General features: G+C 46.1%; 2 protein-coding genes across 2 annotated transcripts; one reads left to right on the top strand and one right to left on the bottom strand.

Moving 5' to 3' along the window:
* The first annotated feature begins 470 nt into the window (after nt 1-470).
* WDR82 (WD repeat domain 82) lies at nt 471-19,020 on the top strand. Its single transcript, XM_059823067.1, has 9 exons — nt 471-652; nt 5,836-5,933; nt 9,238-9,304; nt 9,500-9,599; nt 11,647-11,763; nt 12,565-12,720; nt 12,844-12,913; nt 14,748-14,890; nt 15,394-19,020. Exons 1-9 carry the CDS (start codon nt 492-494, stop codon nt 15,421-15,423), a joined length of 942 nt encoding a protein of 313 aa, XP_059679050.1. The 5' UTR covers nt 471-491; the 3' UTR covers nt 15,424-19,020.
* An 812-nt stretch (nt 19,021-19,832) lies between these two features.
* On the bottom strand, nt 19,833-27,693 carry PPM1M (protein phosphatase, Mg2+/Mn2+ dependent 1M). The gene is made up of 10 exons (XM_059823191.1): nt 27,479-27,693; nt 26,107-26,230; nt 25,176-25,430; nt 24,552-24,664; nt 23,907-23,991; nt 23,460-23,578; nt 22,936-22,999; nt 21,863-21,970; nt 21,415-21,563; nt 19,833-21,138 (listed from the first exon to the last, which is right to left on the bottom strand). The coding sequence occupies exons 1-10, from the start codon at nt 27,691-27,693 to the stop codon at nt 20,994-20,996; spliced, it is 1,377 nt and encodes a 458-aa protein (XP_059679174.1). The 3' UTR covers nt 19,833-20,993.
* Nucleotides 27,694-27,800: the final 107 nt, after the last annotated feature.

The following is a 27,800-nucleotide window of genomic DNA, read 5'->3' as shown; positions in this document are numbered from 1 at the left end:
GATCGCCCCTTCCCACCTCGGGCCCCGCGAGGGGCGGGGACGCTGACAGCAGCCCCGGGCCGGGGGCAGGCAGACCTTCCTGCCACACTCAATATGGCCGCCAGGCACAGGCCGCCCCCCCCGCGCTGCACCCTCCCCATCCCAGCATGCCGTGCGCACGCCCCGCCCCCCCGCCGAGCTCTCGCAGCGGCCGAGTGCGCGCCCCCCCCCCCCACCCCCTAGCTTCCCAGAGTGCCCCGCGCGCCGCCCCCTGCCGTTCCCGGAGCAGCAAGATGGCGGACACAATGAGGAGGAGCCGCCTCTCCGCGGCCTGAGCGGGCCGAGCCGAACCGGAGGGTGCCGCCCGCCTCGGCCCGCCGCTCCTCCCCGCCCTCCGGCGATCCCCGCCGCCCCGCGAGGCCCTGCCCGTCTGCTCCCGCCGCCGCCCGGAGCCCCGCCCGGCTCCCCTCAGCGCCGTCGCCGCCCTCGGCGCGGCCCGGCCCGGCGGCGGGATGAAGCTGACGGACAACGTGCTGCGGAGCTTCCGCGTGGCCAAGGTCTTCCGCGAGAACTCGGACAAGATCAACTGCTTCGACTTCAGCCCCAACGGCGAGACCGTCATCTCTAGCAGCGACGATGACTCCATCGTTCTCTACGACTGCCAGGAGGGCAAGTGAGTGGCGGGGACCCGGCCTGGCCCGCTCCTCCGCTGGGCCGGGGCAGGGGACGCTTGCCTTCGGGAGGGCTGGGGGTTGGGGGGTGTTTCTGGGACAGGGTGGGGCTGTGAGGGGCGCCGGTTTGGCTGTTGCCCATTGTGGCGTTCGGAGGCAAGCTGTGCCCGGCTCTGCATCGGTGCGACTGCGCTGAGGAGGTGGAAGGTCTGTCCGCAGGCTAGTAAGGTTTAACTTTCCTTTTGTTGGTTTTTTTTAGTGTAGGTTTGTAAGTGGAACTTGCAGCGATGTCTGACGAGGCGGGGCGGGATCATAAATGGTTAAAGTGGGGCGCAGAGATGGGAGCAGCACGTTTTTGTCTGCACTACGGGTGTCTCTGCTTGTTGTCTCTGGTAGGCAGGCGCTAGCGATGGTAATTTCCCAAGTGTGAGAGAGTTCACTGCTGTGAGAACTAAATAATTGTTAAGCTTAAGGGCTTGAGTCTGGTCACGTTTCCAGGCTTCGGGATTGTTACAAATATACAAACTGACTTCCCAGGCTTCTCTAGGTTTAAGTCTCACTAATTAAAATAGAAGCAACTGCTCTGAGCATTGTACAGATGTGCCATTTTAAACAACCTAATTTGAGTGTAACTTGTTGGATAAATGCTTTAAGCCAAAAGGTGAAGGTGGTGTGGTGTGTGTTCACTGTAACTTCTAAAAACTTAAAACCTAGTTTCTAACTGGTGTCTGGGAACGTTTCACACAGAGGTGGTCCCCTGTGCTTTAAATCCTTTTCTCTAGTTGCGTTTTTATCTGTAAAGTACAGTCAAAATACAGGTGTGATTTATATGCATCTTCAAATGTTGTCTTAATTTATATTTAATCAATCAAGGTGTTTATTGATTTCTGTTACTTAAGGGTAATGAATTAAGGTGTGTGTGTTTCTCACTAAACGGAGTTGTCCAGTTTATCTTTCTTCTTTCATTGACTACACGATGCTCACCCTGTTTTATGAATAAAACCCCAGAAGTTTGCACAGTGCTTCAGATACGGTGGTCTTGTTCAGAGACGTACAAATAAGACCACCAGTAATGCAGTTGATGTCTTGGACTGTATGCAAAAGTCATTTGTAGTCTGTGAGAGTTGGAACAAATTGAGCCATATGATGTCGTTATTCTGTTAAAATCTTTCTCAGTTGGTACAAGTATGCATTTGGCTGCTTTTAAATTCTTTTAAATTTTAAGTTTTAATTTTCATGTGCTTCTTGGTATAGAGATGTAATTCTGAAGTGATTTTTTTTTTTGTGAAGTCAGGACTGGAGAGCGCCACATAAATACAGAAAGTGAAAGAAAAATGAGCATGTGTGTTGTAGGAGAGAGAATAAAAAGGACAGGATAATGCAGGAATGAAAAAGAAATGGCTTGGGAGTACCAGGAGGTAGATGTGTCACTGTTGTGTACATTTTCTAGTAAACCAGGTATTCCTTATCCTCCTGCTTTTTCAAGAAGACCGAGACATCATACTTGCTGTGTTTGAAAGATTGCATCCTGCCTATTCTCTTAATTTTGTAGACCACTTATATTGTATGTTATTTTACACTTCTATTTAGTTCGCTTGCTTTACATGTTGAAGTTGTTGGTGTTCCCTGTCTGATAGAATGAATTCTTATTTGAAGTTATTTAATTTTTATTTATGTTAGAATAGGTAACTTTATGGTGTCTGCCATGAATTGTATTCTAGATCCTAATTATATACAATAGTAGAAGGGCTGAGTGATGTTAATGCAGATGGTATTGATTGCTCTTCCCCTTTCAAACTTGTAAAGAATAGTTCGATGGATTGGGAGGCATTTGGTCCTTTCATCCGTATCTCCATCTAGTCCTGATATGCTTTATAGTCAGAGGGTTTGCTTTAATTAAGTCAAATGTAGAAGATCAATGGTTGTCTGTTGCAGTGCTACAGGGCAATGAGAGTAGTTTCATCAAGGTAACCCCTGTTTCAGGATGTGTTTCTCTAGTGGTTATAAAATTAATTTGAAGGTTTCTCATGTACTATCAATTGACTTAAAAGTGTACGCATGATTTTGAGAGGTATCTAGGGGTGCAGGACACACTTTTTCTCTCACCTGGAAGGTTTTAGCTGTGAATTCTTTTGTCATAGGAGATTCATGTGGAGATGAAAAATCAGATCGGTGAATGATCGTTGTTGTGACATGGTGGAATTTGGCAGTTTCAGGCCTATATTTTTCTTTTCTTAAACCACCATTTCAAGGGCCTGGAACTCTCACCTTCTTGTATATGTCATTGCTAATAAATATAATGGCCAGGAGGAAACATCCTCCTTGCTGGATTTCAGTATAAGATACCCTACTTGATCAAATGACCTGAATGTGAAAACTTTCCCCATATAAAAGTGAGAGAATTTGGGTTTTTTTCCCTGTTATTAGGGATTCTGCTGGTAGAATTAAAAATGCAGCTGTGTTTGGTTATATTTTAGGTGCACCCTCATCTTGTTTCCTTTGTTTTGCCATATGAAAATGAGCCATACGGCTATGAGAGTCATTACCATATGACCAAGCCCCATCTCAGTGAACTTCAATTTCTGAAAGTGTCAGGACGGTTTAAACAGCCATGTGTAGCCAAGAGCTGACAGAACATGATTACCTCCTTGAACAGATTCCCTTATTGTGTATTTTCTGAGCGTAGGCAACAAGCTTGGAATATTTGTCCTGCTTTTTCATGAGCATCCAATAATTTTGGACCTGAGATTCCACTTGTATTTCAAAATGTGTAAACATCTAAATGGTGATTTATTTTTTTTTAACCCATTCTGCATCACCAAATACCTTCACAATAGGCTGGCTCAAAAGCATAACCAAGAGGCTTACCTGTGTCTGTTGCAGCTTAAGAATGATCTCTGAAAACTTTTAGAACGGAGCTGTGTGTTGGTATGTACAGCAGTCCTTGAGGCTGGGAACAGGACCTTGTGGCTGCAAATGTGTAACCCTGGTGTGATGTAATGGTGGTCCTGCAAAGGTTTAGCTTGTATTTTAGTATATATCAATTGTGTCTTATTTATACAAATAAAGAGGTGATGGATCTGGACTCCTGCTTAGCCGTGGTGTTTATTAGACATATCAGTGGGCCTGGTTTTGGATGATGGTTTTACCTGCAGTAGTAGTGATTCAAACCAAGGCACAGATATTATTACAGACCTCACCTGTGTTTTGTTTCGTCTTTATAGCTGATTTGACTGTGATCTCTTTTCTTTGGTGATATCATTTGATTTGAAAGGGGACTGGATAGATTAACCTTAAACTTGGAATTATGTTTAGTGATTGTGATTTGCTTAAAAAATATGTAAAACTTAGTTTTCTTGTTTGTGTTTTTAAATAGTCGATTGGGAAGAGGCGGTTGGTCTTATGTGAAGTGACATGCTTCTGCTTGTATCAGCTTACGTGAAAACTTCACCTTTCTTAAAACACAGAAGTACTTTCTTTCCTTCTTTTTGGTAAATGTGCTTTTGTCCATCTGTCAGTTGTTATTGTCTCTGTGTATATTCTTTGGTGTATATTCTTTTATTCTCAATAGAGCTTCTAAGCTTTAAACTTTTCATAGATAAGGAAGAGTCAGACTAGACATGAGAGTCTTAGTATGCTTTGAGGTTGGTGGGGTTTTTGTTGTTTTTTTTTTTTTTTCAATTTGGTCAACAGCATAGCTGAGGTAACTACAGAGAGCAGTATGGGGAAGTATATCAGGCATAATGTTACAGAATTTTGGTGTCTAAATTTACATTCGATGTGTTTTCAATTTGTAGCATGTTTGCATCTGAAAATTGATTTAAAAATCTACTGGAGGAACTGAGGAAGAGTATGTTGAGATTTGGCCTAAGTGGTACAGGTGGTGTATGGGTTTTAATTACACTTGCTGTATTGGCTTTCAGTTAATGGAAGCTTGTACCCAGCAAGTCCGTTTGAAGTTAAAGCCCTATGGCTTCTGCTGTTTGAGAATAAATCTTTAAGAATGAATGTCTGTTTTTGTTTTGATATGAAAGGTCTCCAACTCATGTGCTTGTTTAGGTGTGTCAGTTTGAGGCTAATGAAAACAAGGAAGAAGTTGAGCATTTTAGAAATACCTTGTCTGAGGGTGTAGTCTGATAAACTTTTTTTTTGGCAGCAGTATTGGTTTAAACTGCTCCTGCTGTTTGTTTCCATTCCTGTGCTGTCTTTGGGTTGTTTTGGTAAAATATTTTGTGAGCCTGTGTAATAACCGGAGTTATGAATTTCTGGATTAAAAATAACTCCCGGAAGAGATTGTGTTATTTCTGATGTTGATCAGTACCCCTGTTGGTTGACTGCCCAGCTTTGAAACCACCGTGCTACCTCAGTTGAGAAAGAAAGGGGAAGGAGAGTGGTGAAGACCTTGCACTGCTTGAACAGGCACCGCTACTGCTGCAAGATCCACTTACTAACCAGCTACTTCTAAGTTTACTTTGCAGTTTAAATTTCTAGTACTGCAGTATGTCAGTCGCTTGCTTACCAGACCCCTAAAAATTGAGTTCTGTATGTTTCCTTCATGCTCACTAGAATGTCTTTAATTCTGTCCTAAAATGTTACATTTGAGTTTCATGCTTTAATTAAGTTTGGATATGAGTAGAATTCTCCAGTAGTTTGAGAGTCCCTGTGTTACCATTGCTTTTTTAGACTACTGGTGTGTGTGTATATATATATTTGTGTTAATACTGAGAAGCCCTATTCTGAATGAGACATCCTGTTCTAGGTTTTGAAGTAACATAGAGCAAAAAGAAAAATTATTCTCAATCTGAAATAAGCGGCAGTTGAATTAGAGGTTTGGATAGGCAAGGGAACGATGAGGCAGTGCTGCTTGACATTAAGGGCTCATTATGCTAGCTTCTCATATTCTTTTTATGGTAGACATCATGGGAAAAAATTTTTGGAGGGGACAAATAAGTGCATTTTGCAGGTGTTACAGGGAACTCCTCAAGCCTAGGGATGGTCTTGGAGAAAGCAACAAGGTGCTTGTTTAAAAATCAAATAAAAATGCTTTTCTTTTTTGTATAAAAACATCTGACCACTTGAAACAGTCTTGTAATATCTCAATGAAAACAGGCCTTCTTAACGTGGTGAGTTTTGGTTTGAGCTTTTTGTTGCAGTGAGTGCAATTATTTCTGCTTCCTTCTGACAGACCAAAGAGAACACTGTACAGTAAGAAGTATGGAGTGGACCTCATCAGGTACACACATGCTGCCAACACTGTTGTGTACAGCTCCAACAAAATAGATGGTAAGTGATCCACTGGAGTTGGGCATATTTAATCTCCTTACACTTAAAACTACATGCCTGGATAAATACGTCTGAAGAGCTGGGAGAAAATTATAGCAACCTTTCGGTGATAAACGTGCTGTCAGAGACAGAGGAATTAATGTTTACCTCTAATGCACAACGTGGTGATATTCCCTCGAGCATGCTGACATGTGTTTTGTTCATTGCTGCAATAACTAAGGGATTAAACACTGTTAGTGCGATAAAAGTTCTGTTCTTGATTCCGCTGTTCACTTTGTTGTTTGATACCGGTGCTATCAGCCTCCATGCCTTAATTTCTTATGCATGAAATGAAGTAGAAGGAGCATGTGGCTAGAAGGAGGGCTAAGTGCCGTAGCTCTGCCTGGTACACACACAAGTCAACTGCAACGGAAGGGAGTGTTTTTCCATTCTCCATAGGCAGCAGGGAGGGCAGGAAGTTCAGGTAACTCAGCAGATCACCAGCGAAGCCTGGAGGAGGTCACAGAGCTCTTCTGAGATTAGCTTTGCTTCTGTTTTTCTGTCTTTAACATGTACTAGACAGAACACCCATTTTCATGCTGTTTCTCCACAGTCAGCATCTGTGATAGCTACGCTCTGTAAATTGGTGACATCAAAGGGCTTCTAGAGCTTTGTGACAGGCTCTCTATTAATGTCTTTGAGTTTAATTTAAAACTCAAATTTAAGAACTGGCACAGGTAGGTACATTGATTCTTTTATCAGGTAGTACTTCCTAAAGTTGGAAACAGCTAGTGTGAATTTCAAATTTTGTCTCAATTTTGTTTGTTATAGTCAGTGTCTGAGTGTTTTTCAGTGAACAGGTCTCTTAGCACAGCACTTTATAAGTGGGTTTTAACATTGTATTTGTAAACTCATAATAATTCTGGAATAGTGGTTTTGGTTTGGTTTTTCCTTTACAGAGATGGAGCTTGACAGTAGAGATACTGGTGCCTTGTGGTGTGTGCTAGGTTACTTTAATGGAGTATGAATTTAGAGCAGATAGAAGTTAAGAGTTAGGAAGTCAGGTTAAACTAGAACAAGCTGGACCTGAAACTAGAGGAACAAGGAAGTTTCCAAGGGAATTGGATTTAATGGTGTAAAAGGATTAAAAGTGTTGGCAGCAAGCACTTGCCTTTTTATTCTGTTTCACAGCCTACTTTTTGTTTTATTAAGTTGTTATTTTGTTAAATTACATGTCTGTTATTTACAATCAATTAACAATTTATAATGAAGCATTTTTAATGCCATTTTGAGTTGTGAGTTTTTGTTTATAAGCACTGATAAGCCTTTGAGGAACCAAAACTTAAGAGTCTTCATCCTGCAGGGTAGCATTATGATAAATACTTGATTAGAAGAAAAGAAGAAGATAGAATGTGAAAGTATTTGTTGCAGTTACGAACCATAAGCCTAATAAAACCTGTTCTGTAGGGGTCCAGATACTCTGTAATCCCTAACCCATGCAGTTTTGGGCAAGGTCTGTTGGGTTTAACCTGTTACGCAGTTATCAGGAGGGAAAATTAACCCAGGAACGTGTTGTAGGAGGGCTGGCGCTTGCTCCCAAGTGTTTTATGTGTTGGAGTTGCTACCAATCTACTTACTTCTGAAGATTTCCTCAAGACCTGTGAACCTAGTTCCTCTTGCCTGATTCCAGGCTGAGGTAGTAGTTTGTACAGTTTGAGGGTCTATGATACCACCCGGTACAGGAGATAACTGTACAGGCCACTGCCTTGCCTGGGACAGAGCGCTGCCAACAAAAAGGATCATAAAGGATCACGGTTCCCCAGTGGTTCCTCTTTAGCAAAGAAAGATGAAATTCTGCATGGATACTTCGGAAATCAGGTAACAACAGTTTTTGCAGGAAAAACTAGAGATGTGTCTTAACCGCATGCCTGAAGCATATTGGTTCTAGCCATGATGGGATGTGACACTGGTGCTGGGAATTTATGTTTTGGATAGTCACCTCAGGTCACTTAAAGCCTTTCAGAATGGTGTGTCACTAGCATCCTGTTTCCAGCTTGATCAGTCAGCTTTAGTTTTCTTGTCAAATGCTGGTGGGTGGTCTAGAACTCTGATCTCAGCTTGATGTGAAACCTCAGGCAAAAAAGGTAATGATCATTTTTTCACAGAAACCAAATTTTGCAAAATGAGCCTTTCAAAAAGCTCTGAACATAGTAGCCCTTATGAGTGTTAAAATACTCTGTGCATATTGCATCCTGTTGGCTCTTGTTCTTTCAAGTCAAAAGTAAAAATGTCCTTTTCCCTCAGTTTATCTTTGGAGCCTCAGCAGGACTTGTTACAGTAGTACGGAGTCTCTTGGCATTGTGTGGTGCAGGTGCATAATGCTAATCTCTTCCATCCAGCAATAGCTTAAACTAGTGTCCTCTAACTAGTGTGAGAAAGGATTTTGCTGATACTGCTTTCAGATATCAGAGGTTTAACTTGTGTTCTTCACGTTTCATCACTCAGATGGAACTGTACGTAAAGATTAATAAGTGGCTCCTGTGCTTTAATGATAGTTTCCCTCTTACAAGAATTTCTTTTAATCTTGGGAGAAAGACTTAACAGCATCTTCCAAAATTCTGGGCTACTCTTGGTATGTTCATCTATACTCAGAATAAAATTACCATTTGAGAAATAATTGTGGTGCTGCTCTAGTTTATTTAATGTATTTTTAAGGTTGCTTTAAGTGGACTAAGCTTTAGATTACTACTCTGTCCTCCTCTCAAAGCTTAACTGCTCAAAGTGCAGAGAATGTGTGAATCTGTTGATTGTCAGATTAAAAAAAAAGAGGGATTTGCTACTTTTTAATGGTCTTGTCCTGGCTATGCTTACTGTTTAGTTTGAGACTTATTTGCTGGATGCGTACATAGGTAAGACAGCAAGATTAATGCTGTATAGCAAAAATAAAAGTGGTAATATCAACTTTGTAAATTTCGTACTCTCTATTTTGTGAGAATGATGGAATAAAACCTACTGGTACTTAAATTTTAGCAACTTAGAGATTAACTTGCGTAAATCACGTGACAGTTTGCCTTTAAGATGTAATAAGACCTCAGAGTGTAGGAAATACCTTTCCTGGTGCTTGATTTCCAGTTCTGCCTTGGAAACCAAGTTGCTTTATGTCTGTTTCTTCCTTGATTGTGTTTCGAAGTCTGAGTTGAAATCAAATGACCAGACTTACTCACTGTGGCAAGATTGCTCTGGGGAGCAAGTTTACTGTGTGACCACTTTTAGATAACGTTGAGTTTATGGTATGATAAAGCTTATGTTTTGTTTATGGTTTCAGATACAATCCGATACCTCTCCCTGCATGACAACAAATACATTCGGTATTTCCCGGGGCATACAAAAAGGTAAGAAGTGGCTTGGGGACAGTACAGGAGAAATTGAAATAATGATTGTAATGAGCTTGAGTTACGTTATACTCAATTCACTCTGGTTTTTGCTTTGTAGAACTGTTGATGGCAATTATGATCTTGTACACAACTGTTGGGGTAAGGCACAGGTTTTTTGTGTGTCTCTGACGCGCGTGGTCTTCTGTGTTGCAGAGTGGTTGCTCTTTCAATGTCTCCAGTGGACGATACTTTTATTTCTGGATCCCTGGATAAAACTATTCGACTTTGGGATCTCCGCTCTCCAAATTGCCAGGTAGGATATCAAATTCATGTGCATAGCGTGTTGCGTTTTCAGTTAGAAGGATGAAAAATGGATGCATGCTTGTTATAAAACAAAAATACTGCCAGAAATGTATGCTGCTGATTTAGTGTTGACACCTTCCTGGAATGCTGAAGGAGCCTTGATCACAAATCTCTGTGAAATACGTATATCGTGTTGTGTAACACCACTCACTTTCACCTTGTCTCTGCTGGAGAGGCGCTGGGAAGAGCAAGAAGTAACACCCAGAGCTGATGAAACAAGAGAAGAGCTGGGTGTCATCAGCTCATTCCTCAGGCTGCTACCCCATCCAGGGAGTGTTCTTTCTTAGCCAGCATCTCTCCTGGGTTGGGAATGGCAGCAGAAGGGCCATTGGGAGATGCATTTTATCTGAGTGTTTATAGTGTGTTTGTGTTTAAAATTGATGCCTTAATGCCATTAAATTTGATGAAGAAACTGATGATCTAAAGTAACACAGCGGCCATATGGTCTACCTCCTCCTAGCATCACCTTTGTTGTTCATCAGACCTGTTTGTGAGCAGATTTAACTTTCTAGCAAGGCAAAACCCTGTTTGTTTTTATTTATTTATGTTGCTGGAATAGTTTACTGTACTTTTTTTAGTGGAAGCAGGCTTGTGTGGGCTGAGAAAAGTACCAGAGCTGGCAGCAGGGGTAGGAATGAAAGACTAGGAGTGGAATCTCCACCTTTTCTTGGTGATGAGCTTTTTTGTCCCTGTATCTGGACACATAGTGTTGTGCTCTCATATTTTCCCATTTCAGTGGGACCACTTTGCTCATTCCAGATGACTTAACTGTAAATGCAAAAGGAAGAAAATGTTACATTTCTTACAAAATGCTTTTATCTGTCTTAAACCCAAGCTTTTTCTGACGAGAAATCTTAATTTTGCTGTTCTCTGGGAGTATGCTCTTAATGCCAGTGTGTGAGTTTCCCTTGGGATGAATCTCAATCTCAGAGTTGCTACAGATGAGAAAGGGTTCTAAATTCAGTAGCAGTTCTATGATTTATGCTAATGCCTGAAGTTATAAGAATGATAAAACTAGGACTTGTAACTGGAAACTGCATCCAGCAAAGTTTGGGGAACAGGTTGAGGAAGTGTTACATGTCATTTTTAATTTGCCCATGAGGTGGCAACCGTAGTGCCTAGAAGTATTGTCAGGAAACCAGAGATGTCCCTGAGTATTGGCTAGCTTACTGCCTGGCCTTCAGAGATCACAGGAAAAACTGATGTAAGTTGGAAAGAAGAGAGAAGTAGTAAAGTCTCTAGACTTCTCTAGAGAAGAACGGTGTTTCAGAAATGCAGAAACTTCTTAAACATATTGTTGATTTAATCAAAGATGTGTTCTCATTTATGCGCATACATTTACGTAAAGACATTTGGCTAACACGCGCAGACCTGTCAGTCAGGATACAGAAAATTATGTATCTTGTTGGCTTTTATCAAATTTTCTCAAGTCTTTTTCAACTATGTGAGTTAAGGAAAAGTTAATGTTAAAAATAAGTGTTGATAGTAATCTGTCGATGTTAAATATGTAAGGTCTGTTGGCTTTCAGAAAGTATGAGTTTTCATTAAACAGGCATGGAAAGTTCAGCAGTGGTGTTCACTGGAGCTGTTTGTACTTGCTTTTAAATTTTTTTTTTTTCCCCTCCTTTGCAACCATAATTGGTAGAGCGTTGCTATCAATCCCAGCAGCAGTGTTTTGTGGTGCTGTCTGGTATGGTTATTAATACAGCCGCATCATCCTCCCTTCTCTGGGTACTTTTTGAGTGGATGACAGCTCAATTGAGGTCTTGATTTATTCTAATGTAAACTTTGTCATCGCAGCAAACTAGAAGCTCTGTATGATGACCTGAAGTAGTCAGAGTTGCTTTTGAGAAGCTGAGTTCTGAAACCTCAATATTTACAATTGAAATTCAGTTGTTCCACCCATGGCCTGTTGTCTTTCTCACAGTGGGCTTGAAGGGTGGTGGTAGAAATGTGAGCATCAGTTTTGCAGAGTAGTTTGGACTTCTATTTTCTAGGGTTTAATGCATCTCCAGGGGAAGCCTGTGTGTTCTTTTGACCCAGAAGGGTTGATTTTTGCTGCTGGAGTCAATTCTGAAATGGTGAAGCTTTACGATCTCCGTTCTTTTGACAAGGTGAGCTATACTAACTTCCCTTCTTACACTTTTTAGCTTGCAAGAAATAGTCTAATCTCAGTGCTTATAGACTGGATTTGTTTATTGCAGCTTACTATTTGGGGTGCCTACTTGGCACCTAGAGGGTTTTTGGTAAGTAAACATCTCGCAGACAGAGAATGGTGCGTGCTGTCACCAAATCCTGAAATCCACTCTTGAACCAATGTTAAAGTTTACTTCTGCTAACTCTTTAACCTGTTCCAAACTCTTGTTTAGGCTTTTTCTTCTTGTTGGGTTTTGGTGTTTTGGATTTTTTCTTTCCTTGCTGCTTTTCTGGAAGAACACTGGCAAATACGGAGCCAGGATTGTCAGAAGGGATGGACATTTCAATGGAAACTGTAATTGGGTGGGCAGCTGAACTGGCTGAGCGCTGAGAATAGTTTGTTCCATGGGTTTCAAAAAGGCAGATGGCAATAGCACTGGCTCAAGCTCTTTCTCAAACTTCAAGAACAGCCTTGTTTGAAAACTTCATCCTACCCTAAATTAATTTCTGCTATTGAATGTGGTAGAGTATGGGACTATTGGGTATTGAAACACCCTACTGTGGCGCTCTTTTGCTGTGGAAACAGTGGATTCATACTTCTTTGAGACTTAAACGTGCAGTGACATGTTTTTGCCATGACACTTTCCTTTGTTATCTTAGTACTAAAGATATTCTTTTTAAAACTCTTAAACTTTTTCCTGAGGTAAGGTTAAAAGCACACTCTTGTTAGCAGCAATGCATACAGAGTCTACATCATATTTCCCATTTTTTCTTTGAAGGGGCCGTTTGCTACGTTTAAGATGCAGTATGATCGAACATGTGAGTGGACAGGCCTGAAGTTCAGTAATGATGGCAAACTCATCCTCATATCGACTAATGGAGGGTTCATTCGACTGATTGATGCCTTTAAAGGAGCTGTCCTGCATACGTTTGGGGTGAGCATGTTGCCTGTGTTACCTGCTTGAAACTTGGTGTTAGGTTTGGGAGCAGGTGCCCTTTGGTTGTGAGATTACTGTGGCCACGATCTCTGCTACATATTCTCCTGTTTTGTGCCATAGGGTTATAACAATAGTAAGGCTGTCACGCTGGAGGCATCGTTCACACCAGACTCTCAGTTCATCATGATAGGTAAGATCATTCTTCTTGAAAGAATTTCAGTGCTCTGAAATTAGGTGTGTTACGTAGGACTAAAGTTGTGTCTGTTGGGAACCAAAATGTATTTGAATAGTACAATGCAGCTGTAAGCTTTCTTTGCATCGTTTTGTTAGTTTGCTCAGCATTTTCTAGACTGAAAAGTAAACGAGCCTGCAAGAAGACTTGTTTTTTCCTTTATATATATGAACACTATTCCAAAAAAGATAGAAACCGGCAAACTATTGTAATGTGTGGAGGTCTGTCACATAATTTACGTCGATGATCCTTGCCCTGTGGCTAGGATGTGCTCACATGCTGCCTCTGAAAGTGTTTTGGGGCTGTATGTTGTGGCCTGCCCTCCACTACCTGATGAGCAAGGCACCTATCTGTGCTTGGGTGGTTGGTCTCATAGTCTGGTGCGTTTGTAAACCTACCAGGGGCATTCCTGCACTGGCAACATGCTGGGGCAGCTGCATTTTGTTCATGTGGCTCTTGTAAATCCCCATGTCTGTAGAATAAGCTCTGCTTAACCCTTGATAGAAGCAGTAGGCATCAGCCTGATGGCTCCCAGCATGATTCCTCTGGCCCAGGCCCCTTTCCTCACCCCCTGCTTGGGGGCTCTTGAGTGAAGTGGGTGGCAAAAAGCAGTTGCAGTTCCTGTAAAGCCTGGTGCTGCAGGTTGGGCACCCCAAGGTAAGCGCTTCAGTCAGTCTGCTACACGCTGCTGTCCAACAGAACCCATGAACACAAGTCAGATGCATTTGTGTGGTACTGCGCTCTCCTAGCACTTTCTTCTTCTTATTTATATGGCTGGTACATCAAATACATTTAACTTTGTGGTAATTGGTATCCAGATCCTCATTTTTTCTGGATGAGTGATGGTCTTGGCAAAACTTCTTTTTTATTGTTCTGGCTGAGAACTTCCAGATTGCAGAGAAGGCAGCGGAGAGGGGATTTCTTTGTTTAGTCTGTTTCTGGAGAGCACTTTATTGCACATATTTACCTTCCTGTTGTGCCCTTCTAAATGAAAACTATTGTGGAAGAAGTTCCAAAACACGTCTTTCTGTTCAGTTTTTACGTATGGTTAAGTTGTAACTTGTGCTGCTTGGTTTTTCCTTCCTGAAAGTCTATACATATAAATACAGAAGCAGAAGAAAATTCCTTGCATTTTTATTAGGAATCCTATCTAAAATGAGACTAAAGCAGAATTGAATTATGAAAGTGTTAAGTGCCCAGCCTCAGAATTTGCAAAATGCCATTTTAAAGTGAAAAACCTGTCCTGTTGTAGCAATGTGGAGAGTTGACATCTCCAGTGAAGCATCTGGTATTTGGCATAGTGCATTGAAATCTGGTTACCTTCGATGGTAAAGCCTTTGATTTGATTCTGTGCCTACCAAGTGAAATATTTATTTCCTTCTGTGTCTGAACTGAGAATTTGTGTGAACAGTGACTCCTACACCCACCTTTTGGCCTCTTGCACATTTGGTGCAAGTTGGCAAGGGTCTTTCTTCCTTGGATGGTGTCAGCTCTCCTTTTCTATTGGGTGGCCGTGGTTGTTACCCTCTTTACCAGAATAGCATTGCACTGTGGTGTGCAGTTGAGTCTCTGCAGTGCAAAGGTACAAACCTGCTGTTTGGATACAGGTGTGTAAACTCTAGTGATGTTTTGTAAATGCCCTAGTGATACTTTGAGAATTTTAAAAGTTAAGCTATGAAGATGAGGCATGCTTGTTCCTACAGTTCTCTGACAGAAAAGGTTATGTGCTTCATTTTCTTTGCTGGCCCCTCCAATGTATCTTGCATATCTTGTTTTCCATTCCTGCCTGCAGGTTCAGAGGATGGGAAGATTCATGTTTGGAATGGGGAAAGTGGAATGAAGGTGGCTGTGCTGGATGGGAAACACACAGGTCCTATAACCTGTCTGCAGTTCAATCCAAAATTCATGACTTTTGCTAGCGCATGTTCCAATATGGTAAGGAAAGTGTTTTGAGTTCCTCCTAGCTCAGTGAGGTGCTGAATGGTTTAGAAATGAATCTGAGAAGGCTCAGTGACACTGATGGGTATTTCCTTGGGCTTTGGTGAAAGCCAGGTCCCTGTCTGTCCCACCTTGATTGTGCCTTACCTGGCAGGTAGGTATGTGGGGCAGCACACTTGGCAAGCCAGCGTTGGAACACACACACATGAAAGCAGAGCAGTGAGTGAATGCGCATGCAGAAGTATGAGTTCTTTAGGCCACTGTACACAGCTGGTATTTCCAGTTTGTGTAAGACTGGCTTGCTCTGGAGAACGTGCAATGCAAACCAAACCGCTGTTAAGCAAGCAGTGTAACCTTAAGCTGCTGGGAGGGTGTTGCTGCCTCTTTGCTAGACTGCCTGTGTGCTTATAGAAGGTAGCAGTGATGAGGTCCTACAGTGTGCTGTAGGAGAGATTTGTGTTCTGCTCTGTAAAAGTTGTTTGTTCTTTCCTCTATTGTAGGCCTTCTGGTTGCCAACTATCGACGACTAATTCCTATGCTGCAGCTGCTGTCAGATGACTTCCATACTGCTAACAGCAGCACATCATTGCAAGCATAGTATTGGAATTGCCTAGGTCTCCTAGACTGTGTTCCTGTTCCTGCATATGTTTCCATACATCTTACCTTTATTTGCTGCATTCCTTTGCGAGGACTCTTCCAGTCGGCCTCCTAGCATGTTCAGAAGCGGCATGCTACATGTTCTTACCTTCCAGTCCATGCCCAGCAGGCTTCAGCTCAAGTTGGAACTGACACAGTATTATTTCTAAGAGCAATGAAGTCTGGTTTATTTACAAAATGTTTGTGGCATTTTTTAAGCTGTAATTGTGTGTTTTCCTTCTGTAAGTGCACAAGGCTATTGATGTTCCAAGGTGGAACGTGCAGTTCCTTCCCATAAGTGCATGTTTTTCACATCTGGGATCTCTGGTTTCACTGCAGTCCACAGATGCAAAGCTACTTCTGTGCCAAATGTGAACACTGACGGTTTTCAACTTAAACAGCAGATGCTGGATTCTCTTGCAGTGGAACATGCGCTGAAGGAGTGGGTGACTGTAAATATACATTATACATCCTGTGGTCCTTTTTTTAGCAATTTAGTGTGCAGCAAACCACACAGGTTTGTCCACTGCCAGACCTTGCTGAAGCCTCGCTGCTGTTTGCTGTGCCAGCATCCTGGAGGACGCAGACAGGACTGATGAGGTCTGATCACCGTCCCAAGCAATAAAGGAGTCTGTCCGCAGGAAGATGGAGAAACCAAACTGAGACTGAAAGCACAGTCTGCCTGTGTATCTTCCTTATGTATCATCTTGGCTGATCTTACTTGTAAATATCGGGGGGGAGGCAATGGGAATGGGCCATATTTTTTTACTTTTAGATATTAAAGAATATGATGTGGGCCAGTATTGTGGGGTGTCTAGGCTGTGTTTACCATCACAGATGCAGTTTTTCCCTCTTGGTTTGTAAATAAGCTCCATTAAATTCTCCTCACACCAGGCTTAGACCTGCATCGCTTTGTTGATAAAACTGATGTGCAGTTAGTTCATCATGTATTTTGTTACAGGCCCTGCAGGTTTTCAGTGATAGGCCCAAAAGAGCAACACTTCCTTTGTCAGATGGTGTCTTCAGAATTGAATTTTAAAAATCTTGCATGTGACTGGGCTGACTCTGCTTTGCTGTGGCTGTGCTCCAAGGAACGCCCCTGCAGAGAGACGGGAGGGATGTGCTCTCCTGCTCCGGAGGGGCTTGTGGGCGAATGGTGTAGAAAGGTTGGCAAGCTGGTCTTCAAGCCTGGTTCCACTTTCTTTTTCCTGAAACGCTGTGTTGATCAAATGCATCCACCAGCAGGCTGGGACAGGCTCGGCTTAAATGTGGTGTTCATTGTATTCTTGCCTTTCTGAACACGCTTGGCTTTATGTGCTGGGTCATGGCTTGGAAAATCCATTCTTTCCCTGACCCAGTCATGTGTGCTTCCCCTCTCCTAAATGTAAGATGCTGGTAAGGTGACCAGCACAGTAATGGGCATGTTCTCTCTGCTGTCAAGTGCCAGTCTGTACTGGAGAACGGTGCTCAAGCATTTTACCTTTGGTCAGTTGTCTAGATGTTCCCTTATTACAGCAAAGTTAATCTCAGCTGTGGGGCTCTATATAATTCAGAGCATGTCTCCCTGGAAAAGTAAATCAGCTTGTTGAACAGCTGCTTCTGTTTTGCTTTTCCTTCCCTGTTTGTTTTTTTTTTTTTTTTTACAGACCTTGTCAGTGGAAATGTGCTGTGTTAAGAGCTGGGGCTGGGGAATGAGCATTTCTCTGCTGCTGGTTCCTTAAAAGTAGCAGCGCGTGCTGAGCTGCAGCGTTTGCCTGTGACAGTCGCCAGGAGGACTGCCGTGCCTGAGGCAGTCTGATAAATGTGATGTTTGAATCGATGCTGTGGTTGAAGCTTCTCCTTAGGCTCTGTGGCTTGCCTCTGCTGATGCTACCACATGAGTTTAGAGCCATTCCTAATGGCATGGGTCTGTGATGCGAGTTTGCTGTTCTCCAGGCTAGAGGAGGGAAGGGAACAGCAGAGTGATGCTTTCCATCTTGCCAAACAGACCTGCTGTTGGAGATGCAGATGAGATATTCATACTGCTACACCAGCATCCCTCTTCCTGGCATGTACTGTCCGACCGTCACCTATAAATGCCCAGTGCGAAGGGAGATGGCTGTCTCGGTCCTCACGGCTGACTAGGTTTCCACAGCCACCTCTTCAACTCAGTATTGTTGCATTTCAGGCTGCTTGGTGCTATTTTACCATTGTTGGTGTTTCTGTAAGCAGCCGTATTTTGCAGTGGTTTGTAACATACAGGTATTCGGGGTGTGTAGTGCATTTTAACAGTTAAACTTTAGCATTCAGTAGCAAATAATCTTTCAGGGTTTTACCAAGTCTGTTGCCTGAGGAGGTGAACAGATAGCTCTCAGCCATTTTTCTTGTTACTTTTCACAGGGAAGCATTTGGAAGTCTCTTATTCTAATAACACTCTTTGCTAATGTGGTTTGAGCTCTCTTCTGTTTGCAGTGTTGTAAAACATTGTGTGTCACAGCATGAAATCTTTAAGAAAAAGAGGACCAAAGGACAGATCTAGAAGAACACATACACTAAGAACATCAGTGGCTTTCTGGAGTGAAGATAAATTTACAGGTTTCTGCACAGCACTAATGCTCAGCTCAAAATTAAAACTGAATGCCTTCCTACGGCCGATTGCCACCCACACAGGCAAAGACTTCTTTCTTGGTTGATATAGCACTGTTTTCCATCTGCCTTTAAGAGAGGGAAATGTGCCAAGTATTGTCAAGAAACTCAAGTATCGCGTGTTTCTAGAAGGTTAGAAAGGAAAGATTAATAAAGCTTTTAGCTTCCAGCTTCTACGTGCTTCTCTAGAAGTATCAGGACTGCAATTCCTGTGCTCTTCAGGGCAGACAGCTAGTCAGAAATGGACCTCATTAAAAACATCACTCCCAGGTCTAACAGTGTCCAACTTTACGTAAAGCCATGCAGGAAAGAGCATTCCCTCCCCAAATTTGACATTTAAAAGAGGAATTCCCCCCATGTTCTTTAGGATGAAGTAAAGACCTGTCTTCGAAACAAGGAGGAAGTGAGACTCGACAGCCGACCTCTAAAATAAGCAGTGGTGATAGCTGAGCACATCTGCTTGGGCTGTAGGAGACTTCAGGTGTGATTTTCTTCTCCAAGCTGCTTTGAGAGATTTTTTTTTTTTTTTGAGGCTCCCAGGTCCTTGATAAATGTCCCAACCCCTGCTCTGAAGGACACAGGAGCGATTGAGTGAACAAATTTGGAAGCAGTGGTGTATCTTTTCCAATGTCTCTTGACTATGTTTGCACTTTAAGAGACTTCACCTTGGTTTTGGGTCAGGGGCTAGGATCCTGGTGAGCCTTTCGGAAACTGGTCTCTTTGGTCATGAGCTGGTATGGGGAGTTTGACTCCTAGGTGGTATCCGCCAGATGAGTGTAAATACATAAAGTCAAATTATGCTTTGTCACAAAATACTACATATGTGGAGAATTCAATGTTGTGGCTGTTAACAATAAATATTTTGTAGAGAGATCAGAGTGCTGTAAATTCTGTGTTTGTCCAGTGTGGTATGACTTGCTGTTTTCTTGGAAGGGAATGGGAAAATCATAATTTTTTTTAAAAGCCCCTTTGCTTTGGAAAGTCGGAAGCTCTGTAGTGGAAATTGTGATGCTCTGAAGCTATCCATACATAAATTGCCCATTTTAAGAGTTTTGTTGCCTAGGAATGTATCAGGATAGGGAAGTGGACTTGTGACAGCTACTTACTGAGGTATGGTGCCCTAGGTAGAGGGGTGTTCACAGAAGCCTGTGGTCTGGATGGAAGAGCTGAGCCCTTTCTCAGCAGGAATGTTTGGAAATAGCTTGTTGCTTTGGAGCAACAGGACACTTGGATCATTACAGTCAATGTATATATAGCATTATAGCTGCTGTATGGGGAATGGTAACTAGGGTCGGGTTAACATGGGTAAAACCCCATGTGCATAATTTTCAGGTTAATCTCAAGAGGATGGGGGGAAAGCAAAGCTGGAGAGATGTTTTTTGTTCTATCCCTTGCTTAAACCATGAGCAGATAGCTGGAAAGCCGCCTCATGCCTGGGTCCAGACCTCCCACTGCAGGAAATAATCTTTTGACACCTAGCCCTTGGGGCAGCACGGCTACGGGAATACTGCTAGTGACAAACTGGTTTTCAGCAAAGACAAATCCAAAGCAAAAACTCCCCTGCAATTTTCTAAGGCTGTTTTTTTTTCCATCTCAGGTCTGTGTAAAACTTCTGACAGGAATAAAACTGCAGTAAGATGCACGGAAAAAAAAAAAAGTCTTTTTATTTGGACTTTAATCCTTGTGAACTTAAAACACACACTGGGGTTTGCCCGCTTCACTGGGAAATCTTTCAACTTGTGCGATGAGTAACGAAAACAAAGAGTTGGGGACTCAGGGAGATGGGAAGCTTGTCCAGGCCTGAATTTGCCTGGCTAATGAACTGGTTGAGAAGCTGATCATCAGAGTTTAAGGCACAACTCAGTTTGGCGTTATCTTCTGCACTCCTGTTCCTGTTGTAATGAGTGTAAGCGCTTGTGATTCAGCACTGCAGACAAATTTGAACAAACGGGTTTTATTTTACTTGGAGCTGTTCTACTAAATCAGCTGATGTACTTAAACACTTTGGTTCTCATCAGTGCTACAGCTACAAAACCAGCCTTGCTGTCAGAAATTACCTGAATGAACAGAGAGTTAGCAAGTGTTGTGGACTAAGATTTGTTAGAAATCTGTACGTTGCAGTACATGCTAATATTATTATTGCATTAAATGCTCTTAAATAACAGTAAGGCACACATCTTTACACAGGAGGCTCCTGTACACCAAAGAGTAGCTTCATCTGCTAACATTGTCTGTTTTGAGGTGGTGCTGCCTACAAATGGCAACTTTTTCAAGAGGTCTGGGCTACTGCTTCAGCATTTGCATTAGGCAGACACGGCCATGCCTAAGGCTGTCTTAGCAGCAACTCCTGGGTTTTCAATACATCTTGCGTTACAGCAAATGGATATGAGGGACACTTTAACTTAAGCATCCAGTTTTATACAACTTAGTTCAAGTCTGATTAAAATCCAGCTTTTGAGGCTGGGTGGATCTCAGTTGATCCTCATTCTTCAATATTAAAAAGGGAGAGGGGTCACTAGGAATGTGAATTTGAGTCCCACTGTACTGCAAAGATCTTAAAAACATGACCCTTCAGCTTGCGTGGCCCTCTTGGCAATTTCTCCTTGGCCCAACAAAGAGAAAGGAGTAGGGGGAATGATTTGTTGCCCACTGTTCCTCTTCTGCATGTTCTTAAGGAGCTAATGTTCTTGTTGATCTTCTGCATAAGTGCAGGCTGTGCATTTTCAGCTTCCACTGGTTTTGCTGGAGGAGAGTGTACATGCACAGCAGAAATCCCTCAGTCTTAGGCTGATGCTGAATAGCACCACAGTAGGGGGGCACCGAGATCCCACGCTAACAGTCAGTCCTCACCCCTGTTGTGTAGTGGGATGACAAATACAGAGATGTCATCATAGGATGCCTCGTGGCTGTCATCCAGCATCCACTGGTAGCCTCTCTTCTTTCCCCTTGCTCTGCGTACCAAGCACTTGGCCAGTTCCGAGAATCTGTGGGTGGAAAAAATGTGAGGTTTGGGTTAATATGGCCCTATGCCCTTAACAACACTGAGATGTGGCTTTGTATTGTCAAAATAGTAGGGTTTTTTTAAGACACTAGCTTTATCATTGTTTCTTTAGGATGTGGAAGGATTGGAGGCAGTTTCCAGAGTCACAGAAGAGAGTGCTTGGTCATGCCGGAGCTGACCTAGCAGCAGAGTGACCTCAGCCTGCTTTTGGTCTGACCAGGTTCTTTGGAAGGGAAAACGAAGGCAAAGCTCTCATCACCTGTGCGGATCTGTCCTGTTTTCCGCAAGGAAGCTCCTGACCATGTGGGCCACCTCTTTGTTGCACAGAACATCCCAAAGGCCATCAGTTGCCATAATGAGGACATCGTCTTCCTTAACGTCGTGCAGAGCAAAGTCAAATACGTTCACCTGGAAAGCATAGGAGTAAATCACTGACAATTCCTGCAGTGTACCGGAGGGGTCAGGGAGATGACTCTTCCCCTGAGAGATGACTTGAAGTGGGACCAGGGTGCTTTGAATCTTTTACGTTCCCTTGCTGCTATACTTCTGGATTCCTCTGTCTTGGGGATTCTCTGGGCAGCATGCAGAGGGATGGGGGATTGAAAAAGAACACAGCTAAGACCGGCCAGGCCTATAAAAGGTGGATGCTACAGGGGAGGAGCAGCGTGTTTAATTCTATCCTGCAGTTCCCATGTACCGCGACTGACCTTGGGAATGGAGGAGAGGAAAGGTTTGACTTCAATGTTGGTGTCGATGACTTTGAGTTGATGATCCCCCAGACCTCGAGAGACAGCCAGAGTCCCCAGCAAGCGAGCCTGGCCCCAAACAAAGCAAAACAGTATTGAAACATAAGAATATCGCAGCTTTAAAGGCTGACGTGTGGCTTGTCCTGACTGATCTGTGCGTGTTGTCTTTAGGACCCTTATCCAAGCATCACCTAGAACAGCCCCTGGAGACTTCAGAGTTGGAGAAGTGATCAGAAGCGATGGCCTGATGTGAGTGTGGAGACAGCCTGCACGTGGACGGCTCTGGGTGGCCCATGGTGTGCTCTGGAGTTAGTAGAGGTACTCTGGGTAAAGCTACAGACCTCAGGAAGCCCATGGTGGTATCTGGTTTTGATTTGGGGTGGTGAGGAAGAAAACTGGGTTGGTTGGGAGGGGCAGGGGGTGAGGAAAGGGGTCCTTTCTCCTGGCAACAGAGGTTCTGCACTGTTCCTTGCAAAGGGGGTGGCATGTGGGTTGTAGTGCTGGGGGAGGTGACAGGGCTTTCTGCTCGATCCCAGCAGGCAGACGCTGGATGTGTGCAGTCATTGCTTCACCCTGCCTCCTCCTTCCCTCTCCAGGCTCCTTTTCTCAGCCTCTCCTCAAGGAAGAGGGTTTGTGGGAAAAGTGCTAGTTAGAGCTGGAGGAGACAGTCCAAAGTGGGATCTGATGAAATAAGTTCTCATCTGAAATGAGTTCTTGGGTGCAAGGGGAGATGAGGAAAGGGCAGGCTGGCTCAGGGCTGCTGTCTGCTCTGCTAGTAGGTACTCTGGAGGAGGATGGAACCTCTCTGCTCCGGAAGGCTCTGGTTTACACTAACCAGGCAGCATGGTGCTAGCCAAGGGGGCTGCTGTATCAGGGCTGTGGGACTGCACCACGATGGAGAGCCCCAAAGCACTGGGTGCTCTGCAGCCCCAGTCTGTCGTAGTGCCCTGGAACGTGACTGTGAGTGACAGGGACACTTGAGGACCCCCAGCAGACTTGCCTCTGCCTTCCCAGTGTGTAAAGCATTAAGCTACCTGCTTCCCATGACCATGGACAAGAGGATACTTGAGGTCAGCTTTCTCCACCGTCTTGTATCCCCTAGAACAGAGAATTCACCATTGATTTGGGATTTGTCTGACTTGAAAGTACAACGCAGCCAGAGCATTTTGACTGTGATTCAACCCTGTGGTGCCCCCATGCACAGGCAGCTGACTGAGGACGGGGCAAGGTGACTTGCTGAAGCAGATGCAGTGAAGATGATCCCTTGCTGAATGCCCAAGTATTTTTCCCTCTCCCCTTCCTCCTCAGCTTGTACCTGCACCAGCCCCACCTTGCAGGATCCCAGAAGGACCATCTCAACTGTTCCCTAACAACCCTGCCAGCGCCCCAGTCCTTCAGTCAGGGGGGAGGCAGTTCACAGCATCCTTCACTTGATCTAGCACAGCTTTGTACTGTCAAGCCCACTGCTTTCACCAGTGGGGCATGCCCCTTCTCCCTTCACCTCCCCAGGTAAAGCTGCCCTATGCTGCAGCCTTATCCTCAGGCAGAAAAGACTCACCAGCCCTCCATGAAGTAATCTCGGTACAGAACTTTCTGGCCCACGTCATCTCCCTTCAACCTCCGTGGAAACTCAAAGCGTGTGAACTCACCGTCCAGGAGCTTGGGGAAAAGAAAAGCCTGGAAGAGGGAACAAAGGCGTGAGGATGGACAGGCTCTGCTTCAGCGGAGTAGGGCACCAAAACTGCTTCTGCCTCGGGACTGGCACCCCCAGCAGCAGAATGGAGAACAGAATTGGGAAAGCACATCCCAAGGAGGATGTAAGCATCTGCCATACTAAAGGCTGTTGGTTGAATCTTGCCCCGAGCCCTCCTTGGCTAGTGCCAGGTGACATTCTGGCCACACAGTGGCCTTCGAGGAAAGCTGGTGGTGCTCTTGCCACAAGCCCTCTCCGACCCAGTGGGATGCTCGCAGCTGGATTGTCTGATGCGTGGAAGGAGTCACTCACCAAGTGCTGGATTCGCTGCCTCTCTGTCTCGGGTGTGAACTCGCAGCTCATGGGCACAACGTTGTCCTTCAGAACAAGAATTGCCCTACGAGGGGGATGAGGCAAAGAGCTGAGCTGTGTCCATCACTGCAGCCCTCCTCTTACCAAGGCTAGCCCCAGGGTGAACCAGGTGTGGGACTGGGGGTAACCAGTGGCAGAGCAATGCCAAAGAATAGCTCTGCACCCAGAAACATTGAAAAACGCCAGTGTATTTTAAATAACTCCACTGCAATTGCACTGTTGCAGCAGAAAACTGAGCCTGCCTGGTTTGACAATGGTAGAGCTCACTGCTAGAGGAACAGTGGGCCAAGGCCAGATGAGGAAGCTCTTTACGATGCCTTGAAATCACCTTCCACTTTAAAACACCTGCCAGGCTGAGCTTACTGCTGCACCACCACCCCAATGCTGTCCTGTGGCTGGGCAGCGTTAATCCCTTGAAATCCCAAAACCCTTCCAGGAGGCATGAGAGCACCTGTCCTGTGGCAGGCAGGAGGGAAATGGCTGGGCTGCACATTTACCTTCTGTAGGATTAAATAAGATGCTGGAAACCTTGCTTATCTCCCAGCTCCCATCCCCCAGCAACTTGCCCCTTTTATTATGGCTCACCTGCTGTCTCCAGCGTTAGCCACATACAGCTTTCCCTGAAAATAAAGGGCAGCCAGAGCAGTGCAGCCTCCCGTCTGGTTCGTAGCTTCCATCTCCTGGCCAATGACTTCATCCTGTTGGTTTAAACAAGTTTGGAGAGTGACGTAAGCCGAGCTGCTGTTTTCTGCAGCTGCCTCATGCCTCCCAGCATAAATACAGAACCAAAACTGATGAGCCACGGGAAACCAGCAAGGTGAAAGACAGTATTGCTTCGGTACAGCCAACAAAGCTGTTGCTTCTGGACTAGAGACTGCTTTAGGAGTGTGATGGGGAGATCTCAAACTTGTATGTGCTGTATGAATGTGACAATAGCCACCGTCTAGCCCTGAAGAAATGTATCCCTTGGTGCAGTTTAGCAGAGAGGCTGTAGCTTTGCTCTGGGTCAGCACTGCCAACGTGCAATAGATCTGAGGCAGATCTTAGGGAGCTGGCCCAGCGTGATCTCAGCACGCTTAAAGGTTTGGCCGAATGTTCCTGCCTGCACAATGAGCTGCAGAACTGCGGACCTTGCCCACCCCAGGCAGCGGGGAGGGACAGACTGACTGCTTGGGGCAGCAGGACCGGTGCCCTGCATGGGGTACTCACGCATTCCTGGAAGGCATTCTCCAGGGCTCCCACCACCAGGTCTTCTGTGTGGATGTGCTTCTCCTCCACGAACTGGGGGTCACTGTCGCAAACGCAGCGTCCACTGAGGTGCATGGGGGGACGGGCCTCTGTGATGCCCCCCACAACCTCTTCCAGCTTCTGCTTGATGCAGTAGTGCAAATAGTTGGAGGCGATGATGGCGGCTTCTGGGCCACCGTGGCCGTCAAACAGTGCCCAGTAGTAACCAGTCAGAAACTGCAGTGAGGAAGAGGGACAAGACAGCAAAGAAGAGGGGTAAGCCAGGTGCTGGAGAGGTCGTACAGATGGCAGGCTCGCAGCCAGGACATCACTGTACGTGTTTTGCCTGGCTTTTCCACCCCAGCTACCCTTCCCTGCCACCAGTTAATCTCCTGCGCAGCTCAAACTCACGTGATGCCCATGTGCTGCTCTGCCAGACCCGTCATCGGAGCTCTGAGGGGCTGGATTCACAGCCACCCACCCTCATTCGCTATTCCTCTGTGTTTTAGGGGAGATGGGGCCATTTTATAAGAGGCAAGGCAGAGCTGCTCCCAGGTGAGAGCATCCCATGTGCCTGGTGCACACTGCTGTCCCCCAGTGATGATGACACACACCGGCCCCTGAAAGCAGAGTGAGGGCAATAAAAGAAAGGTGAGGGCACCAAGTAAAGGGCTTGGACGACCTCAAATGCTGCAGAGCATGGGCCACAGAAGTAGCAATGGCATGTATGGGCAGAGCTGGGCATTTGCTGGCCAGGCATAGGGTACGTGGGTCCCCTAAATGCGTCCAAGGAAAGGTTTGAGCGTGTGGGCATGTAGGACTGATGGGGCAACCCTGTGTTTCCTGTACCTGGGCCCCTGGGTGCAGACCAGGGCTGGCAGCAGGGTGAGCACAGCCTGCCTGGGGGCTATACCTGGGTGGAGCACAGGATCAGCCATTCCTCGTCCTCCTCCAGGCCTGGCTCTCTCCTCCGGATGGAGATCTGACAGCAGGCTGCCTGGTCCTCATTGAACTCCGACTTCTCGGCATTGATAACCCTGGGGGTGCAAACACTCCAGGTAAGGCATGAGGACGCACTGCACCTCGCCTGCTCCCAGCCAGCTGTGCTGGGTGCTCCACAGCCACGGTGAACGGCTGCACCCTGCCCCTTCCTTCCAGCCCCACGCTCCCTGCTCCCTTTTCAAACCAGAGGATCTCTTTGCTGGGGACCTAAATAGCAAGTCCTTTATGTGCAGCGGGGAAAAGCTTGGCCAGGGACACAGGGACCGGTGAGTGGTTTTGGAGCGCCCTGGCCACAGGCAGCCCTTGTCAGCAGCCCACGCTGTGCTGTTTCCTGGGTGACACAGTGAATTGCAGAACCACCATCATTGCTTTTCCTTCCAGCCTTGCTAATAGTTTGTCCCTGGATGGGAGTTTGCTCTCCTTGCACAGCTCAGAGATTTCTGAAATTCTGGTCTCTCCCCTCTGTTTTTAAGGCGCTTTGCTTAAAGGGGGATAGATGCCTGGTGCTGCTAGCCCCAAGAAAGCCCCCCCTGCCCCAAACATCCTTCCTGCTCCCCGCTGCAAGGGAGGGCTTTCTGCCCAACGCAGCAGCCCCATGGAAGAGCCCTGCCTGACCAGCTCCCTGCAACCAGGGCACAGAGCAGGGGACGGGTGACATCCCAGCAGTAAAATTATGGCGTAAACACCATTGCATGAGGGGACGAGATACTCGAGCTGATCTGATTCTGCTCTCAGGGCTGCCCCTGCCGCTTGTCACAAGCAGCGGTGACCTGCTCTGGGGCTGGCAGGCTGCAGGCACACCAAGTGCAGGCAGGGAGGTGGGGACGTGCGTCCCCGCTGCCGCCAGCCACCCCCGGGGAGGGAGGAGGGCCGGGGAAAACGTGCTGCCGCATCAAACCTCCCGCTGCCGCCGTGTCGGAGGAGGCGGTGGCTGCTCCCCTCCCCGCAGGCAGCGGCGGGCCGGGGCGGGGGGTGATTTCTGCCGTCCCTCCCCAGGGGAAGGCTGAAGCTCCGGACTGCAGCCGAGGGGAGCAGCGGGGGGAAGAAGCGGGGTGCGCCCACCCCCCCGGGCACCTCCCCAGGAGTCCCCTAAACCTCCCACGACCCCCCTACACCCCCTACGAGCCCCCTCACCGCACGCAGACCCTGGGCGTCCCCCCCGACTGCACTACTCCCCCAAAACCCCACCAGAACGGCGGGAGCACCTCGAACCCCGCACCCCCACCCCCGGGGGCCTCCCAGAGCCCCCTCCCGGGGCGGCCCCGCTGCCGGCCCGCACTCACTCGGCGTAGCCCGCGCCCCAGGGCAGGGTCCGCTCGGGCCCGGTGCCCCGCACGGTCCGCCCGCCCCGCGGGCTCTCCTCGACGCCGCCACGCAGGAACTTTGGCCGGCGGTAGCGGAGGGCGGTGGGCGGCGGGCCCGGCCCAGGCCCCTGAGCGCCGCCGGGCCGCTCCGCGGGGCCGCTCCGCCGCAAGCGCCGCAGCCACTCGGCGGACATGGCGGGGCCCAGCCCGGGCACGCGCGGCGCCGCCGAGCTCCGCCAGGCGGCGCCGCAGTGCGGCCCCGGGCGCGGCGGCGGCTCCTCCCGGGCGCGGCGGCGGCTCC

The sequence above is a fragment of the Gavia stellata genome, chromosome 12 (genome assembly GCF_030936135.1).
Source record: "Gavia stellata isolate bGavSte3 chromosome 12, bGavSte3.hap2, whole genome shotgun sequence".
Classification (NCBI taxonomy): Eukaryota; Metazoa; Chordata; class Aves; order Gaviiformes; family Gaviidae; genus Gavia; species Gavia stellata.
This window is presented reverse-complemented; position numbering and strand designations above follow the sequence as displayed.

Bases quoted from the DNA above. Each gene is read 5' to 3' on its own strand.
- PPM1M (XM_059823191.1), bottom strand. From the start codon at position 27,693: ATGTCCGCCGAGTGGCTGCGGCGCTTGCGGCGGAGCGGCCCCGCGGAG. The intron at 21,971-22,935 runs GTAGCTTAATGC...GTTTGGGGCCAG, and splicing joins TCCATGGTCATGGGAAGCAG to GCTCGCTTGCTGGGGACTCT. The intron at 21,564-21,862 runs GTCAGTCGCGGT...TATGCTTTCCAG, and splicing joins TCCTCTCCTCCATTCCCAAG to GTGAACGTATTTGACTTTGC.
- WDR82 (XM_059823067.1), top strand. From the start codon at position 492: ATGAAGCTGACGGACAACGTGCTGCGGAGCTTCCGCGTGGCCAAGGTC. The intron at 12,721-12,843 runs GTGAGCATGTTG...TTTGTGCCATAG, and splicing joins CTGTCCTGCATACGTTTGGG to GGTTATAACAATAGTAAGGC. The intron at 14,891-15,393 runs GTAAGGAAAGTG...CCTCTATTGTAG, and splicing joins CTAGCGCATGTTCCAATATG to GCCTTCTGGTTGCCAACTAT.